The sequence below is a fragment of the Sus scrofa genome, chromosome 4 (genome assembly GCF_000003025.6).
Source record: "Sus scrofa isolate TJ Tabasco breed Duroc chromosome 4, Sscrofa11.1, whole genome shotgun sequence".
Taxonomy (NCBI): domain Eukaryota; kingdom Metazoa; phylum Chordata; class Mammalia; order Artiodactyla; family Suidae; genus Sus; species Sus scrofa.
Window position 1 is genome coordinate 61,934,372 of NC_010446.5, and position 18,753 is coordinate 61,953,124.

Genomic DNA, 18,753 nt, shown 5'->3' on the forward strand with positions numbered 1-18,753 from the left:
AAGACAGAACCTCTGCTTAAGCCCTTCTCTGCTCTTCCCAAAAGGTATCCATGCAGCTCCCAGTGGTCCAGTCCAGTTCTCCTGGCAACTACACAGGATGCATAAACCAAGTCTCAGGGGGTGCTACCGGTTGCATAGTGTCCCAGTACCTGTGAACATGGCCTTATTTGGAAATGGGATCTTTGCAGATGAGGTGATTAAAGTGGGCCCTAATTGCATATAACTGCGTCCTTATAAAAGGGGAAATGGGACATGAGAAGGCGCAGGAAGAAGTGGCCATCTACGCAACAGACTCCTGGGGCCCCCAAAGGCTACAGGAGAGGCCTGGAGCCTTCAGAGAGGGCACAGCTGGATCTTGGACTTCCAGCTTCCAGAACTGTTAGACAACAAATTTCTGTTGTTGTTGTTTTTTGTTTGTTTGTTTGTTTTGCTTTTTGGGGCTATACTCATGGCATATGGCAGTTCCCAGGCTACGGGTTGAATCAGAGCTGTAGCTGCCAGCCTACACCACAGCCATAGCAAGTCAGATCCGAGCTGTGTCTGCAAACTACTCTGGCAGGTCACAGCAATGCCAGGTCCTTAACCCAATGAGTGAGGCCAGGGATCGAACCTGCGTCCTCATGGATGCTAGTTATGTTCTTAACCCACTGAGCCACGATGGGAATTCCAATTTCTGTTGTCCTAAGCCACCCAGTTGGTGGTACTTTGTCACAGCAACCCTAGAACAAACCTGAAAACAGAACTAACAGACTTAATAAGTTTAAAATATTTTGGAAATATCCATTTATTATTCATAAGTGTGTTTTTGAAAGAAAAGAAGGGGTGTGTGTATGTAAGAAGTAGTACAATTATGGGCAATTTTTTTAATTTTTAAAAAATTTTTAAACTTTTTTTTCATTTTGTCAATTTTTGTTGAATGGGTAATTTAAATTTTATCTTTACTTTTCCATATTTTCTAAATATCATCTCCTAAAAATGTATGACCTGTGTAACAATAAACAGGAAAATTATTTTAAATGAGTATGTTCCTTACTCATTTGATTCCCAAATTTTCAGGGGTCCATCGATAGTTTCAAAGCTTCTTAAATCAGAATGTCCTGACCTCTGGGCCCTGATGGACATGCTTATTGGAATGTTCCAAAATTGCCTTGGGGAGTTCCCATCGTGGCTCAGTGGTAATGAACCCAACTAGTATCCAGGAGGACTCAGGATTGATCCCTGGCCTTGCTCAGTGGGTTAAGGATCCTGAGTTGCCATGAGCTGTGGTGTAGGATGCAGACAAGGCTCAGATCCCATGTTGCTATGGCTCTGGCATAGGCCAGCAGCTACAGCTCCAACTGGACCCCTAACCTGGAAACGTCCATATGCCACGGTTCTGGCCCTAGAAAGACAAAAAATAAAATAAAAATCTACTCCTTCTTTTGGCACACCTCATTTCAGATAACAGCACTTCCATCCATCCCAGTCGACGGCCCCTGAGAAGTTCCTGATTTATCTAATATCTGCCTGACACATCGAATCAGTCAGCATGTCTGGCCAGTTCTGTCTCCCAAGACATTCGCTTCCATCTCCTCTTTACTCCCAGGGCCATCATCTTTGTTCAGCCCTCATGGCCTCTCACTCAGCCTCCTTTCTATCCAAGTTTCTTGCCTCAGCCAACCCCCACCTCCGTCCGTAGGGACACTAGTTATCTGCAGAAATGGACATCTCAGTGGGTCATCCCTACCCACGAATGACAAGATGCAGGCCAATGTTTTATGCATGACTCAAATGTTGGCTCCTGCCCCCTTCTGTAGGCTCATCTCTAGCAATTCCTCACAAGCACATTCTGCTCCCGCCACAAAAAAAAAAAAAAAAAAAAAAAACCTGTTCTCCAAATAAACCATACTCTTTCATGGCTAGGTATGTTTGCCTATGCTGTTTATTCTCTAGCGAGGGTCCTTTTTCCCTTGTTCTCTTATGTTCTAAGATTCAAGACTCTAATAAAATGCTCTCTGAAGCCTTATCAGAATTCTCCTGTCCCAGTAAGTTGATAACTATGCAATGAAAACTAAGAACATATAATCTATTTGCATTTGTGACATTTCACGGTAACATTTCTTCCCATGACTCTCTCTCCCAGAACCTTCTGAAGAGGGAGACCCTATCATTCAGCTTGGGATCACCACAAGCTAAATCATGATTTGTTCAAATTAAGTTCCACAGATGTTTACGGAAGGAAGGGCAAGAAGGAGGGTGGGAAGAAACAGGCAGGCTGGGTTGAGTCTGATACAACTCGAGAAACTAAAACTTGGAAAATTCACATAAATCTCAACATAATACCACAGAAAGTAAGTGCAATAATTGTTAAAACAGTTGTATGAGAGAAATGGACACTTTTTAAACAAGAGCAATCTGCCAAGAGGATTTCTTTCAAAGAGAAAGAAAACAGGATACAGCGGAGGAGGAGTTCTTAGGAGACAGGTGACTACTCTGTAACCAGATCTCCAAATAACCAAGGGCTCATTACTGAACCACGGCAGGTATTTGTTTCCTTGAGTATAAAAAATGACAGCACTGTCAAGTTAGGAACAAAAGAAGGGGCCTAATAGCCACATGAATATTTAATGTCTATTCACCATAACTCACAAATTCTTATGCTGAGTACCAAGCTTTTTCACACACATTCTTTAATTTAATCCTGAAGACCATGTGAAGCAGGTTTCACTGTTCCCATTTCACAGAAGAGGAAAATGAGGTTGATGAAGTTTAAATAACACGCCAAAGTCACACTGCTGGTCAGTGGAAAAACTGGGACACGGATTCAGGTCTTATGACTCTGAGCGTAGACTCTAAGGCAATGCCAGCTCCATGACTAGTAGGGGATGGCGGGCAAGTTTGAGATGAAAGATGGTAGGCTGGGAGACACATCTTGAAGTTTCCTTTGCAGAGCAAGCACACTGATTTACTTTAGAAACTATTTTTTAATGACTGCTAGAAAATGTATAATCAAATTGATGCACCTGTCAAAGTATAAGCCTTTCTGTTATGAATTTTCATATTACTCTCATTCCATTAATTCTTGACCCTTATTTTCAAATTGTGTCTCATCTATTTCTGTTAAGTTGCTTAAATTAACGAATACATATAAACTACCTGAAATCTTTTTTAAAACAAGAGAGGGCACTGATTAATGGTAAATAATTATATGGGAAAACATTCAACTTCAATAGTAATAAAAAATATTAATAAAAAAACAATTAGGGAGGAGTTCCCATTGTGGTGCAGTGGAAACAAATCTGATTAGTATCCATGAGCATGTGGGTTTGATCCCCGATCCCTGGCCTTGCTCAATGGGTCAGGGATTCAGCGTTGCCATGAGCTGTAGTGTAGGTCACAGACATGGCTCGGATCCCGTGTTGCTGTGGCTGTGGCGTAGGCTGGCAGCTGTAGCTCTGATTCAAACCCTTGCCTGGGAACTTCTGTATGCTGTGGGTGTGGCCCTAAAATAAAAAAATAAAAAAATAAATTAGGGAAATTCCCTTGTGGCATAGCCGTTAAGGATCCAGTATTGTCACTGCAGTGGCCTAGGTTGCTGCAGTAGCATGGGTTCAATCTTTGGCCCAGGAGTTTCTATATGCCACGAAAGTGGCCGAAAAAAATTAGGCATAAGTTTTTTACCCAGTAAAGTCTTTTTGGGTTTTTTTTGGCCATGCTCCCTGCATGTGGAAGTCCTTGGGCCAGGGATGGAACCTGCACCACAGCAGTGACCTCAGCCACTGCAATGACAATGCTGGAGCCTTGACTTGCTGCCATATGAGGAAACTCCCTTACAAAGTCTTTTTTTAGTCCTTTTTTTTAAAATGAAAATGCCCAGTGTTAACAGGACAGAGATTAAACTACTATACATATGCACTGCTGGTGGTACAATGTATAAATTGATACAATCCTTTAGAAAAGCAATTTGGCTTTATGTAAACAAAACCACAAATATTCAAACCATTTAAGCTCAGAAATCTCCCTGGGAGTTATATGCACTCCTTCTTCCAAATATAGGATTCTTCAAATCTAAAATATGATAAAATATGTATAATACTACTTATAATAGTAAATACATCAGAAGGAAACTGTCCAATAAGAGAATGAAACCAGAGCACCCCACTAGGGACGACATTTCATTATGGAACGTCTATACTCTGATTTTCAAATCACATGGATTATTGGTCAAGGAATTAAATTAATTAATTTTTAAAAAGAAAGTAATTGTATAGTATACTTACAACTATAGTCATTATATACTATGTAGACTACAGTATATGTATATGTAAGTATACTATATTATATACCATGAAGAGTATAGTATACTTACAACTACTAAACAATATGTACAAGTTTTAAAATGAGACAAAAATACTCCAAAATATCCTTAGAAGTATGATTCTGTGACTTTTTCATTTTATATTTTCCAATTTTTGGTAATGTGACAATATGATACATAGAATTTTCTAACTATTTAAAATGTTAGCTTAAAATTATTAAGGAAAAATTCATAGGTTTGCAATAAATGACCTTTAAGTCCCTAAACTTTGAAATTTTATGAGGCTATGAATAATTCTAGGGTGGAAAAAAAGGAGAGAAAAGAATTGAAGGAATCAATGTAGCTGCAAAGAAAATCTACTGAGTTTTTATGAAAAATAATAAATGCAATGTTTATAAAGAGGGAACCATAACCAAGGATAAACATATGCTATTAATCTGAACAAGGTAAAATGCTAATATCCCTTCAAACTTACCCAAATGTCATCTTACTAATAACCCAGTAACATAAGCAAAAAATGTTTAAGCTGCTAAAAGAAAAACTTTGGATGGAAATAAAGAATTACATCAGAAAAGGAACTTCACATTTTCAATGTATTTAATTTTCAGAGCATTCTCATAAGGTATTACACTTGATTCTGAGAGTAATTTGACTTGAAGGCTTACCTCCCTTCAGAGCTCCGCAAAAAGAATAATCACCACCATATTCTCGGCAAATAACTTCTTTGCGCATTGGTAAAGTCATGGACTTAATAGATATATGGAGGTTGAGATATAATTTTTGTATGTCTCTTCCTTTAAAAGAAAAAAATTTTATTAGCTCTACAAACAAGATACTCTTTTATAAATAACCAGTAACATTTAGTGTATACTTAAAATATGCCCTGTGCTTTTCCTATGTTAATTCATTTAATCATCACAACTACCTTTAATTGAGGATATTGTTATTCTTGTTTTGCAGATGAGAAAACTGAAGTTCTGAGAGGGCTTGCTGGTTGATTGCAATCAAATAGCAGATTCTGGAGTTCCCATTGTGGCTCAGTGGTTAACAATTCCGACGAGCAATCATGAGGGTTCGATCCCTGGCCTTGCTCAGTGGGTTAAGGATCCGGTGTTGCCTTCAGCTGTGGTGTAGGTTGCAGACGTGGCTTGGATCCTGCATTGCTGTAGCTCTGGTGAAGGCCGGTGGCTACAGCTCTGATTAGACCTCTAGCCTGGGAACCTCCATCTATAGGTGCGGCCCTAGAAAAGACAAAAATAAAATAAAATAAAATAAAATAAAATAAAATAAAATAAAATAAAATAAAATAAAGTAAAGTAAAGTAAAATAAAATAAAATAAAATAAAATAAAATAAAATAAAATAAAATAAAATAGTAAAATAAAATAAATAGCAGGTTCCACAGTGAGAATTATGAGTGCTACGCCTAAAATACAGGAACCTGTATTTTTGTGAAAACTATCAAGTGAAGATGTGAAGTGTAGTGTCAGTTCCACTAGGAAATTCAAAAGAAAGGGAAGGGAAAGGAAGTGATGATAACCAACTCATGCCCACTTTTTATAGTTTTGATGAATGATGTCTTAGAGAATGACATTGAACCCTTCGACTAAAAATAAAGTAAATGAACTATTTATTATTTCCTCATGATCTCCCTATTATCAGTGAACATGGAAAATACCAGGAAGAAATGCATTTTGCTCAACTCTTTTAAGTAATTCTGTTGGCCCAGCTGGAAAAGACACATGATCTTTTTTATAATGAAAACAATTATTGTAACTACTAATTTACAGAAACTGTTTTCCTAATATGATCACTAAGACTCTCTGTAGCCATAATAAAAAGAAAAAAAAATGTTTTTCCATGTTTCCCTTGAACTTGGCTATACTTAACAAAACTGCTACTCCTTCCTCAAAATCCTGTCCTTCCTTTGGTATCGGTGTACCACTAAAGAAAGAAAGAAAGAAAAAGAAGAATCTGAAAGAGAATGGACATATGTCCATGTATAACTGAATCACTTTGTGGTACAGCAGAAATTATCACAAACTTGTAAATCAATTATACTTCGATAAAATTTAAATTGAAAAATTATAAGCAGCAAAAAAAGACTGTGATGTTACATAGCAGCAGAAAACGAATATGCATACATTTAGAACACCATCATTTATCATGGAGATTTCTGTAACCCTTTTAATTGATCTACAAAAACAAAACTTTGGACTTACGTGCAATGTAGTAAAGATGCAATTTCCCCTTGGTTCCCTTTATTGTTACACAGGGCTCAACCTTTACTGAAATAGGGAATTTCATGTCATCTAAAGAGAATAAAGAAAATGTCAATAAAATTATTATAAATCATTTACAATAAGTAAGAGTATTCTTAACATTAGCCCTTCCCCAAAAAACCTACCTTTGGCACTAAAATTTTATAACGAGAAAAATTGAGGGTAGTTAAAAATATCTCCCTTCCAGAGATGCAAAATACAATAACTGAAATAAAAAATTCACTTGAAGCAGCTAACAGCAGAATACAGGAGGCAGAAGAACAAATAAGCAAGGTGGAGGACAGATTAGTGGAAATTACGGATGCAGAACAGAAAAGAGAAAGAAGATTGAAAACAAATGAAGAGAGTCTCAGAGAACTCTGGAACAACATGAAATGCAACAACATCTGTATTATAGGGGTGCTAGAAGGAGCAGAGAGAGAGAATGGGACAGAAAAAATATTCCAAGAGATAATAGCCGAAAATTTCCCTAACATGGGAAAGGAACCACTCGCTCAAATCCAGGAAGCACAATGAGTACCATATAAAATAAACCCAAGGAGGAATACACTGAGACACATATTAGTCAAACTAACCAAAATTAAAGACAAAGAGAAAATCTTGAAAGCAGGTAGGGAAAAGAAACAAGTAACATACAAGGGAACCCCAATAAGGTTATTGGCAGATTTTTCAGCAGAAACTCTGCAGGCAAGAAGGGAGTGGCATGATAAACTTAACGTGATGAAAGGAAAAAACCTCCAACCAAGATTACTCTACCCAGCAGGCTCTCATTCAGATTTGAAGGAGAAAGCAAAACCTTCACAAATAAGCAAAAGTTGAGAGAATTCAGCAACACTAAACCAGCCTTACAACAAATACTAAAGGAACTTCTCTAGGCAGAAAAGAAAAGACAACAACAGGAAACAAAAATTCCACAAATGACAAGGCTCACCAGTAAAGGTATATATACAGTAAAGATATGATATCATCCATGCACAATTATACCACCAAAATCAGAAATCATGAGAAGAGGTGGGTACAAATGGAGGACACTGGAGATGAACTTGCAATTAAGAGAACAACAGCTTAAAACAATCTCATATACATATAGACTCATATCGAAATTTCAGAATGACTGCAAACCAAAAATCTACAATTGGATACACAATCAAGGAATCTCTGAAGAAAAATATACCTCATAGTAAATAAGTGCATAATCCACCATGAAGGGGGTCATTTGACATCATTCTTGGAATGCTGAAGTCTTCTTAGAACTGATTCTGATTTCCTCTCCATCAAAGAATTTGTGATAATTATAATTAAATAATGCAACTGTACAATTAAATAATACAGTTCTACAATTGTATTATTAATAACCATTTCTCTCCATGGTACAATGTAAAGTCTATAATGTCTTGTTTATCACATCACCTAGAATGGTGTAATGCCTACATTGAAGAATCAATAAGATGTAACAAATTGTGAGGACATATTTATACAGTTACACTGTTTTTTAACAAATTTATGCATTTTATATTTTACTTATTTTCAGAGGGTGTATTATTTTTGTTATTCTTACCAGTTAAGTTATTCTTTTTATTATGCTATATAAAATATTTAATGGTATATAAGGCTTTCTTCTTTATAAATTTTAGTTGCATAATATACACAATTTTAATATAATGCTAATTTTTAAAGAAAAATTGAAATGTAATAGATAATACTAAATAGTAAAGATGAAAGCCACACAAAATGGGATAAAGTATAGAATAAATTTCCTATTTGTCTCAGCATATTTTCCATTCCACTTCTCCAGAGGGAGCCACTTAATCTGTTTCTTAAGATCCATGATATAATAATCTATGTGAATGTAATTGTGTTTAAATATATGTATTTTATTTTGTAAAAAAAATAAAAATTAAAAAAAATATATCTCCCTCCCAGGAGTTCCCTGTTGGTCTAGTGGTTAAGGACTCAGCATTTTCACTGCTGTGGCTTGGATCACTGCTGTGGTGAAGGTTCGATTCCTCACCTGGGAACTTCCGCACGCAGTGGGGTGTGGCCAAGAAAGAAAATCTCCCTCCCCAGGGGAGTGAAATCAGCCAAGTGGCAGAATAGGAGGCCCATTGGAATCCAAACAAAAGTTTCCTGCATCCAAGAGAATGTAAAACCTGACTCACAGAGTCAGTAAGGAGATTCAGAACACTCTCTCACTAGAGACACTGCTCCTGGCTTGGCTTAATTTGGAAGAGAGACCCTACACCTCAACTTCATTTAAAAGGGAAGAGATTGATCCAGGCATGCAAAGCCTCAAATTTTCCAACGGGATCCCCAAAGGATTAAAGAAATGGTCTAAACAGTCCTATAATTAGTAAGGGGATAGAATCAGTAATCAAAATTTTCCCAAAGAAGGGAGTTACGGCTCAGAAGTAACAAATCCGACTAGTATCTATGAGAAGGCAGGTTCAATCCCTGGCTTCACTTGGCAGGTTAAGGATCCGGCATTGCTGTGAGCTGCGGTGTTGGTAGCAGACACAGCTTAGATCTGGCCTTGCCGTGGCTGTGGTGTAGGCCAGCAGTTACATCTCCAATTAGACCCCTAGCCTGGGAATTTCCATATGCCATGGGTGTAGCCCTAAAAAGACAAAAAAACAAAAAACAAAAACAATTCCCAAAGAAAAGTCCAGGACCACATAGCTTCACAGATGAATTCTACCAAAGACTTAAATAAGAATTAACACCAATCCTTCTCAAACTCTTCCAAAAAAATGAAGAGGAGAACACACTTCCAAACATCTTATTAGGGTAGTATTACCCTGATACTAAAGCCAGACAAAGACACTACAAGAAAAGAAAACTATAGGCCAATATCCCTGATGAATTTAGATGCAAAAATCCTCATAAAATATTAGGAAACTGAATTTTTTTTTCTTTTTGCGACCTCACCTGTGGCATGTGGAAGTTCCTGGGCTAGGGGTCCATTTGGAGCTGCAGCTGCCGGCCTACACCACAACCACGGCAACGCCGGAACTGAGCCACATGTGGGACCCACACCACAGACTGCAGCAATGCCAGGTCCTTAATTTGCTGAGTGAGACCAGGGATCAAAACCCACATCCTCATGGAGACTCTGTTGGGTTCCTAACCTGCTGAGTCACAGTGGGAAATCTCAGAATCCTTCTTTGTTTTTTTTTTTTTTTGTCTTTTTTTTTGGGGGGGGGTGTCCACACCTGAGGCATGTGGAGGTTCCCAGGCTATGCGTCTAATCAGAGCTATAGCCACTGGCCTATGCTAGAGCCACAGCAACTCGGGATCCAAGCCGCGTTGGCGACCTACACCACAGCTCAGGGCAACGCCAGATCCTTAACCCACTGAGCAAGGCCAGGGACCGAACCCGCAACCTCATGGTTCCTAGTCAGGTTCGTTAACCACTGAGCCATGATGGGAACTCCTCCCAGAATCCTTCATAACCCAGCATTCCAGACAACTGCAGTTGGCACTGGAAATGAAACCAGTGCTACTCTAAGTACTGGCCTTTAGTGCTCTTGGCGGTTAACGGAGGAAGCCCTGGCTGGAGTTGAACCACCTCAGCTCTTTGTTTTGTCTCTTCGACAGAATTTCCATTTCGTAAATAGGCAGTTCCATCTAACAAGAATGCCCTTGTCCTCCTCAGTCTAGAAACTCCTTTTCTGCCTTCAAACTGTACCAATATATCAACAATTCTGTTAAACCTTCTTTGATTCCTCCATGCCTCCCCACCCCCACAACCATAAATACACCATCATTCATAGTTCTTTTTTTTTTTTTTTTTTTTGTCTTTTTGCCATTTCTTGGGCTGCTCCCGCGGCATATGGAGGTTCCCAAGCTAGGGGTCCAATCGGAGCTGTAGCCGCCAGCCTCCGCCAGAACCACCGCAACGCGGGATCCGAGCCCCGTCTGCAACCTACACCACAGCTCACGGCAATGCCGGATCCTTAACCCACTGAGCAAGGCCAGGGATCGAACCCGCAACCTCATGGTTCCTAATCGGATTCGTTAACCACTGGGCCACGACGGGAACTCCCATTCATAGTTCTTGATCACCCTTCAGTGTTCATTCAAAATGTGCACTGCGATGCTTTGCTTACATGTCAGGCTTCACACAAACAGCACAAGCCTTGAGGGTAGGAAGCAGGTCTCATTCATTTTTCGCGTCTCTGGCACACAGTACACTGTAGATAACAAATGTGTGTTTATTCACTCCTACTTAGCACCAAATATGTGCCAAACGTTGCTCTAGGCAGTAGAGAAACAATGAACAGGGCAGTCAATGGCCCTGCTCTTGGTAAACGTACACCCAGGTAAAGAAATCAAACAAGGTCATGAGAGACAGAGGGAGTGTACAGTGGGGATGGAGGAGTGGGGTATGGCAGTGGGTAGACATAGCTTGACTGGGAGTTCCTGTCGTGGTTCAGTGGTTAACGAACCCGACCAACATCCATGAGGGGGTAGGTTCGATCCCTGGCCTCACTCAGTGGGTTAAGGATCTGGCGTTGCCTCGAGCTGTGATGTAGGTCGCAGATGTGACTTGGATCCCGCGTTGCTGTGGCTGTGGTGTAGGCCAGCAGCTATAGCTCCAAACAGACCCCTAGCCTGGGAACCTCCATATGCCGTGGGAGCAGCCCTAAAAAAGGCAAAAAGACAAAAAAAAAAGATTTTTCAGGAATACCCATTGTAGCTCAGCGATAACAAACCCAACTAGTATCTATGAGGATGCAGTTTAGATTCTTGGCCTCGCTCAGTGGGTTAAGGATCCAGTGTTGCCCATGAGCTTCAGCATAGATTGCAGACGTGCCTTGGATCTGGCGTTGACTGTGGCTGTGGTGTAGCCCCGCAGCTGCAGCTCTGATTCGACCCCTAGCCTGAGAATTTGCATATGCTGTCGGTTCGGCCCTAAAAAGCAAACAAAACAAAACAAATTTCTCTGGTCTCTATGGCGAGAACAGATTGTATGGGGGCAAGAAGTGAAGTGGAACAAGGACAATTTAAGAGGATACTGCAGAGGCCAGAGACCAGATGAGGGTGACATGAGCAGTAAGCAGAGGACAGTGAGAAGTATTTGGCTTTAGAATATATTCTGGGATTAATGAAAGCAGAATCATCCATAAGGTGATTGTGGGAGATCAGAGAAAGAGATAATTAAGGATACCCCTAGTTTGGGGGCTAAGGAATTAGATGAATGATAAGATAGAGAAGATTTAGGAAGAAATAGATTTGGAAAGGAGTCTAAGGCAAGAGCTCTGGCTTCAAATGGCCATTAGACTTCCCAGTGGCCATGCTGAATTTGTAGAATAAACAACTGAATCCTGGTGTTATATCATTGTCCTTCCTACTACACATGCATGAGACAAAAGTCAGATGTTCCTTGAGGATTCCACTCTATCTCATGTAACGATTGCATTCTCAGTATTTCTCAACATAACTAAACCTAAAGAAAGACTTATTAAACTGAATTAAATTCAACTGACTCAACTAGGTTCCGGAGGGCAGGTAGGCCTTTGAATGGACGGCAAAAGGTTTGCATAAAACAGGAAGATGGACAAGAATATTTCAGAGAAGAGTAAGACTCTAAAGGCTGGTAAAGAGGCTGGTCTACTTGGCGTTGGGGGGACATTCCAGATGCCAAGACAAACACACTTAGCCAGGAAGACCACACTGCAACCACCCATCCAATCAATCAACAAGTTCTGTCAACTCCATCTTCAGAACACTTCCGGAGTCTGACCCCTCTCACCACCTCACTGCCACCCACCCCGGTCCAGGTCACCATTCTCTCGATCACCTGGATTGTTGCAACAGCCTCCCAAAATGTTGCCCACTTCCACCTTTGCCACAGCCTTACAGATTATCATCAACAAGGGAGCCAGACAGAGCTTTTTTTTTTTCTTTTTGTACTTTTAGGGCCACACCCACGGCATATGGAGGTTCCCAGGGTAGGGGTCTAATCAGAGCTATAGCTGCTGGCTTACACCACAGCCACAGTAATGCAGGATCCAAGCTGCACCTGCGATCTACACCACAGCTCACAGCAACGCCGGATCCTTAACCCACTGAGCGAGGCCAGGGATCAAACCCGCAACTTCATGGTTCCTAATCGGATTCATTTCCACTGAAAAAACTCCTTTTTTTTAAATAATGATTTTTATTTTTTCCATTATAGCTGGTTTATAGTGTTCTGTCAATGTTCTACTGTGTGGCAAGGTGACCCAGTTACACATATGTGTACACATTCTTTTTTCTCACATTATCACACTCCATCATAAGTGACTAGACATAGTTCCCAGTGCTACACAGCAGGACGAGCTTTGCTCACAGTAAAAGATAGGTCCTCCTGAACCCCATCCCCTCCCCACTTCCTTCTATGATGTCGTCTTCTACCACGTCCCCTGCACTCACTCCATGGCAGCCATACGGGCCTCCTTGCCATCTCTCCATCACCAGCCATGTTCCCACCTCAAGGCCATCGTGTTTGCTCTTTCCTCCACCCCTTCCCTTGGCTGTCAGCGAGGCTCACTCCCTCAACTCTTCTGGTCCTTGCTAAATGTCACCTTCTCAGAGAGGGCTTCCTTGACCATCCTGGTTTTTTGTTTAGGGCCACAGATGCAGCATATGGAAGTTCCCAGGAAACCAAACCAGCTTGATCTTGGACCTCCAGCCTCCAGAACGATGAGAAATAAATTCCTATTGTTTAAGTCGCCTAGTCTGTAGTGTTTTGTTATGGCAGCCCTAGCACATGACTGTTCTGTATGTGCCCGGTAGCCTGTCCAAATGGAAATCATCCTCACAGAAAGGACTGGAGCACCAACATCCTGACAGTAATATGGAGAGGAGTCAATGCTTCCCCACATGGTGTGTTTCCATCTCAGCCAGGATGGGTTTTATTTTACTTTATTTTGTTGTTTAGGGACACATCCACGACACATAGATGACCAGGCTAGGGGTCAAATTGGAGCTGCAGCTGCCAGTCACAGCTAGAGCCACAGCAATGCCAGATCCAAGCCATGACTTTGAACTACACCACAGCTCACGGCTGCTGGATCCTTAACCCACTGAGCAAGGCCAGGGATCAAACCCACATCCTCATGGATACTAGTTGGGTTCATAACTGCTGAGCCACAAAGGAAACCCCCAGGATGGATTCTTGAAGGCAGGGAAGGGATGCCTTGGCGGGGGGTGGGGGTAGGGGGGTGGATGGCAGCAAACAGAGTCTCGCTGTAGCTCTGCACCCTACTTGCTCCCCATGGTCCCTACATCCATGGAGCAGCTGGAAAGGACCACAGAATTTCTCAGCATTTCAGAGAAACAAGTAAGATCCCTCCTCAATGATCATATCAAAAGACAAATTGGATTACTGTTACTAGAAGATTAAAAGCTAAATAATAATAGGGAGTGTTATATAAGTCAAAGCCAGAGGAGACACAGCACAGGGAAGGTGTGTGGGGAAAAAGACCTAGGGCAGGAGAGAAGAGGGCCAAGGGCACCAGAGCCTGGAAACGGGGAAAGGAACCTGACGTTGGGGATGGAGAATCCTCAGGGGTAAGCTGAGAGGGAATTCAGCACAACCACATACAGGAAAAAGCCACCAGCACGAGTCTGGCCATACACCTAAGTCTTGTTTCACATCTGGCAGTTACCCTACTTTCCCGGAAGTAACTTCATATTAACATTTGCCACAGTTTGCAGGACTGTAAACACACACTCAAAAAATAAAATGAAATAAAACAGGAGCTCCCTTCATGGCTCAGGGGAAACAAATCTGACTCGCATCCATGAGGACCCAGGTTCGATCCCTGGCCTCACAGAGTGGGTTAAGTGCCATGAGCTGTGGTGTAGGTCGCAGATGCAGCTGTGCGTAGGACAGCGGCTACAGCTCCAATTCGACCCCTAGCCTGGGAACCTCCATATGTCACGGGTGCAGACCTAAAAAGACAAAAATAAATAAGTGAGTAAATAAATAAATAAATAAATAAATAAATAAATCTGAAAATTGGGAGATGAAATGGGTTTCTTTATCACAGAACTTCTCAGAACACAAAGTACATTTGTAAATCTCCCCCAAACGATTAGACCATAAATCCTTGTTCCCCAGAGAGTCTCAAAGAACTAGTATTTTCCAAAGGATTCCATTAAACCTTCTTGATATCACTAGTGGATAGAAAAGACCAACCAATCCATGGAGAGCACCAAACCAAACAGGCAACCCCCAAGCAAATATTTGTAGAGAAAGAGGGCAACACAAAACAAGACAAAAGAAAATAATAGTGATCCAACCAGTTAATAGCATTAGAATGTGGCTGATTTTTCTTTTTTTTTTTTTTGGCTGCATGCAAGGCATGTGGAAGTTCCCAGGCCAGGGATCAAACTCATGTCACAGCAGTCACTCAAGCCACTGCAGTGACAAACCAGGATCCTAAACTCATTGCACCAAAGGGAAGTCTTGATTTTTTTAAAAATTTATTTTATTTTATTTATTTACTTATTTATTTATTTATTTATTGTCTTTTTGCCATTTCTTGGGCCGCTCCTGCAGCATATGGAGGTTCCCAGGCTAGGAGTCCAATCGGAGCTGTAGCTGCCAGCCTAAGCCAGAGCCACTGCAGCGCAGTATCCGATCTGCGTCTGCGAACTACACCACAGCTCACGGCAACACCGGATCGTTAACCCACTGAGCAAGGGCAGGGATTGAACCCGCAACCTCATGGTTCCTAGTCAGATTCGTCAATCACCGTGCCACAACGGGAACTCCGATTTTTTTTTTTTTTAAATAATCAGTATTAGTATTTCTATGTGGCTCTGTGCCACATAGAGAGAAAAATCTGCTTCAAAACAATCCACATAAAAAAGGTTCAGAAACCACTTTCAGGAGTTCCCGTCTTGGCTCAGCAGAAATGAATCTGACTAGTATCCACTAGGACACAGATTTGATCCCTGGCCTCGCTCAGTGGTTAAGGATCTAACTGACAGAATCAGGCTTACATCTAATCAGGGAGGCAATTCCAAGAGTCTTCAAAAACCACAGGCTGAAACACTTACAGAGCCCCTGTTACATGCCCAACATTGTGCTGGGAAAAAAACCCAAAAACCAAAAAACAAACAAACAAAAAAACACAGCCCGGAGCAATAATCAATTCTGGGAAGCAGCTAGGACCCTTCTACCTTCTCAAGAAGAACCAGTCAGCCTTACAGCTGAGGCAAAATGAGTCCGAAGCAGGCAGTTCTAGCAAAACTGCAAAGAATCTGAAACAGACGCACTTGGAGGTCAAGTACAACGAAGTTCAGACTCGTGAGGTCTGTAAAGGATCAAGAAAATCCACCCGGGGCAGTAACTAGACATCATTTTTGCTGCCAGCAGCTGGTACAGGCAGTCATTTCCTGTGTCCCGCCCAGCAACAGCAGAAGGTTTTTGTGAAAACGTACCCTGAAAACAGTTGTTCGTCCCTGCTTTGCCCTTTTACTTACCACAGTAGTTGTACCAAAGACTTGCATCAGAGGAATTGCAGATCCACATTTTCTCCCTAGGTTCAGTAAATATGGAAGAAAACAAGGTGGAAAACAGCATAAATGGAAACATGCTTCAATATCTCCAAAATGTTAAAAATGTAAGGAGAATCAGTAACTAATCATCAGACTCTTCCCTTTTAATAAGCAGAAAAGATTTAACTTAGTCATCAGTCACATGATTTCTGAGTCGCTACCCGACTGTTCCTCTTTTGAGTGTGTGTGCATGTGTGTGTTGAATATTTGAGCACTTCCTGCAAGAGGAGAGGAAAATGATTTGTAATGTACTCTTCAAACACGTGATACAAAGGCGAGCACAGCGCTTTAAAAACAAAACCAGGTACTTCCCAGTCACTACTAACAAAACCAGTCTGTGGGTCTTTTTTAGAAGCTTAAAAAACCAGCATGCCCTGCAGCAGCTTGGATGGACCTAGAGAAATCATAAGATATCAGTTATATGTGGAATCTCATTTTTAAAATGATACAAATGAACCTATTTACAAAAAAGAAACAGATTTCAAAAATCAATTTATGGTTACCAAAGGGGAAATGTGGGTGGGAGGGGGATAAATTAGGAGTTTGGGATTAACAGATACACACTACTATATTCAAAATAGATAACCAACAAGGACCTACTGCATAGCTCAGGAAACTCTACTCACTATCCTGTAATAAGCTATATGGGAGAAAGAATGAATATATCCATATATATAACTAAATCACTTTGCTATACCCCTGAAACTAACACAACATTGTAAAACAACTATATTCCAAAAAAAAATCCCCAAAAACATTAGCACTCTTTATCCCTCTGCATTGCTGTTCTCTCCCACAAGTTTTTTTTGTTTGTTTGTTTTTTCGTCTGTTTAGGATTGCACCTACAGTGTATGGAAGTTCCCAGGCTAGGGGTCAAATCAGAGCTGCAGTTGCCAACCTATGCCACAGCCACAGCCAACACCAGATCTCAGCCGAGTCTGCAACCTACACCACAGCTCGTGGCAACACTGGATCCTTAACTCACTGAGCAGGGCCAGGGATCAAACTTGTATCCTCATGGATACGAGTTGGGTTCATTACCACTGAGCCACAACGGGAACTTTCTCTTCCACAAGTTTGTTATACAACAATTCTCTGGACCCAGAGAGCAGGACCTGTAGATCTGAACTGAACAGTCTCATGCTGTTTCTGCTCAGAGAAAGTTTCAGCCAAAGGATGGAGCTCAGCTGGAGGAGACTCTAAGCACAGGACACTAGCTGTGGTTCTGTAATTGCGGGCAGGGGTCCCACCAGGCGTGAGATTCACTCACTTTAGCAAACTACAGGTCCAGGGGCTACTTTGAGCTCTAGTAATGAAATGGTCATTATTTTGTGAGTGGAAATATTTCACTGTTATTTCACTCTGTTCTAGAAAAACAGATAGCCCTTTAGATGCTTTGCTACCTGAAATCCTTTATAGGACGAGGTTTGGGATTTGTAGCCAAAAATGGCATGGAGTTCAAGCTCTAAACATCTACAAGTTTAGAGGAAAATAATATTTGTAAAAGGTTTGACTGAAGATCTGTACTACTTCACCATTTTTTTAAAAGGTGAAAATCTATCAGGGGGTGGGAGAATCTGGGGAAATGGGGGGTTTCTCGATGGGAGTGAGTTTCAGCAAAATGAAAAACTTTTAGAGAGCTGTTGCATACCAATGTAAATATAATTAACAGTCCCGAACTGTACATTTGGTTAAGATGGTAAATTTTATGTTATATATTTTTACCACAATTTAAAAAAATATTTTAGGAGAGTTCTTGATGTGGCTCAACAAGTTACGAACTAGACCAGTATCCATGAGAACGCAAGTTCAATCCCTGGCCTCCTTCAGTGAGTTACGGATCCAGTGTTGCCTGAGCTGTGGTCTAGGTTGCAGGTACAGCTTGGACCCCATGTTGCTGTGGCTGTGGGGTAGGCCGGCAGCTGCAGCTTATATTAGGCCACTAGCCTGGGAACTTCCACAGGTACGGCCTTAAAAATATATATATATATATATATATATATATATATATATATATATATATTTAGGAGTGACTGCTGTGGCCCAGTGGTTTAAGAATCTGATGCAACAACAACAACGACCAAAAGACAAAAAAAAAAAAAAAAGAAAAAAAAAGAAAAGGAGTTCCCGTCGTGGCGCAGTGGTTAACGAATCCGACTAGGAACCATGAGGTTGAGGGTTTGGTCCCTGCCCTTGCTCAGTGGGTTAACGATCCAGCGTTGCCGTGAGCTGTGGTGTAGGTTGCAGACGCGGCTCGGATCCTGCGTTGCTGTGGCTCTGGCGTAGGCCGGTGGCTACAGCTCCGATCCAACCCCTAGCCTGGGAATCTCCATATGCCGCGGGAGCGGCCCAAGAAATAGCAACAACAACAACAACGACCAAAAGACAAAAAAAAAAAAAGAATCTGATGCAACAGTTTGGGTCACTGCAGAGGTGTGGATTTAATTCCCAGACCAGTGCTTTGGGTTAAAAGATCCAGCCTTGCCACAGCTGTAGCACAGATTACAGCTGTAGCTCAAATTCAATCCCTTCCATATGGGGGACTTCCATATGCTGTGGGTGTAGCCATTATATATATATATATATATATATATATATATATATATATATTACGGCAAAAAAA

At 41.1% G+C, this 18,753-nt stretch overlaps 1 protein-coding gene across 2 annotated transcripts in view; it reads right to left on the reverse strand.

Moving 5' to 3' along the window:
- LY96 (lymphocyte antigen 96) overlaps positions 1 to 16,341 on the reverse strand; it is a 30,907-nt gene extending 14,566 nt beyond the window's left edge. The window contains exons 1-3 of one of the 2 annotated variants that reach the window (XM_021088438.1): positions 16,056 to 16,341; positions 6,519 to 6,608; positions 4,963 to 5,091 (exon numbers count right to left, since the gene is read on the reverse strand). In XM_021088438.1, coding sequence (XP_020944097.1) covers positions 4,963 to 5,091; positions 6,519 to 6,608; positions 16,056 to 16,167 — 331 coding nt within the window. In that variant the 5' untranslated portion in view covers positions 16,168 to 16,341. 2 annotated transcript variants of the gene reach the window in all.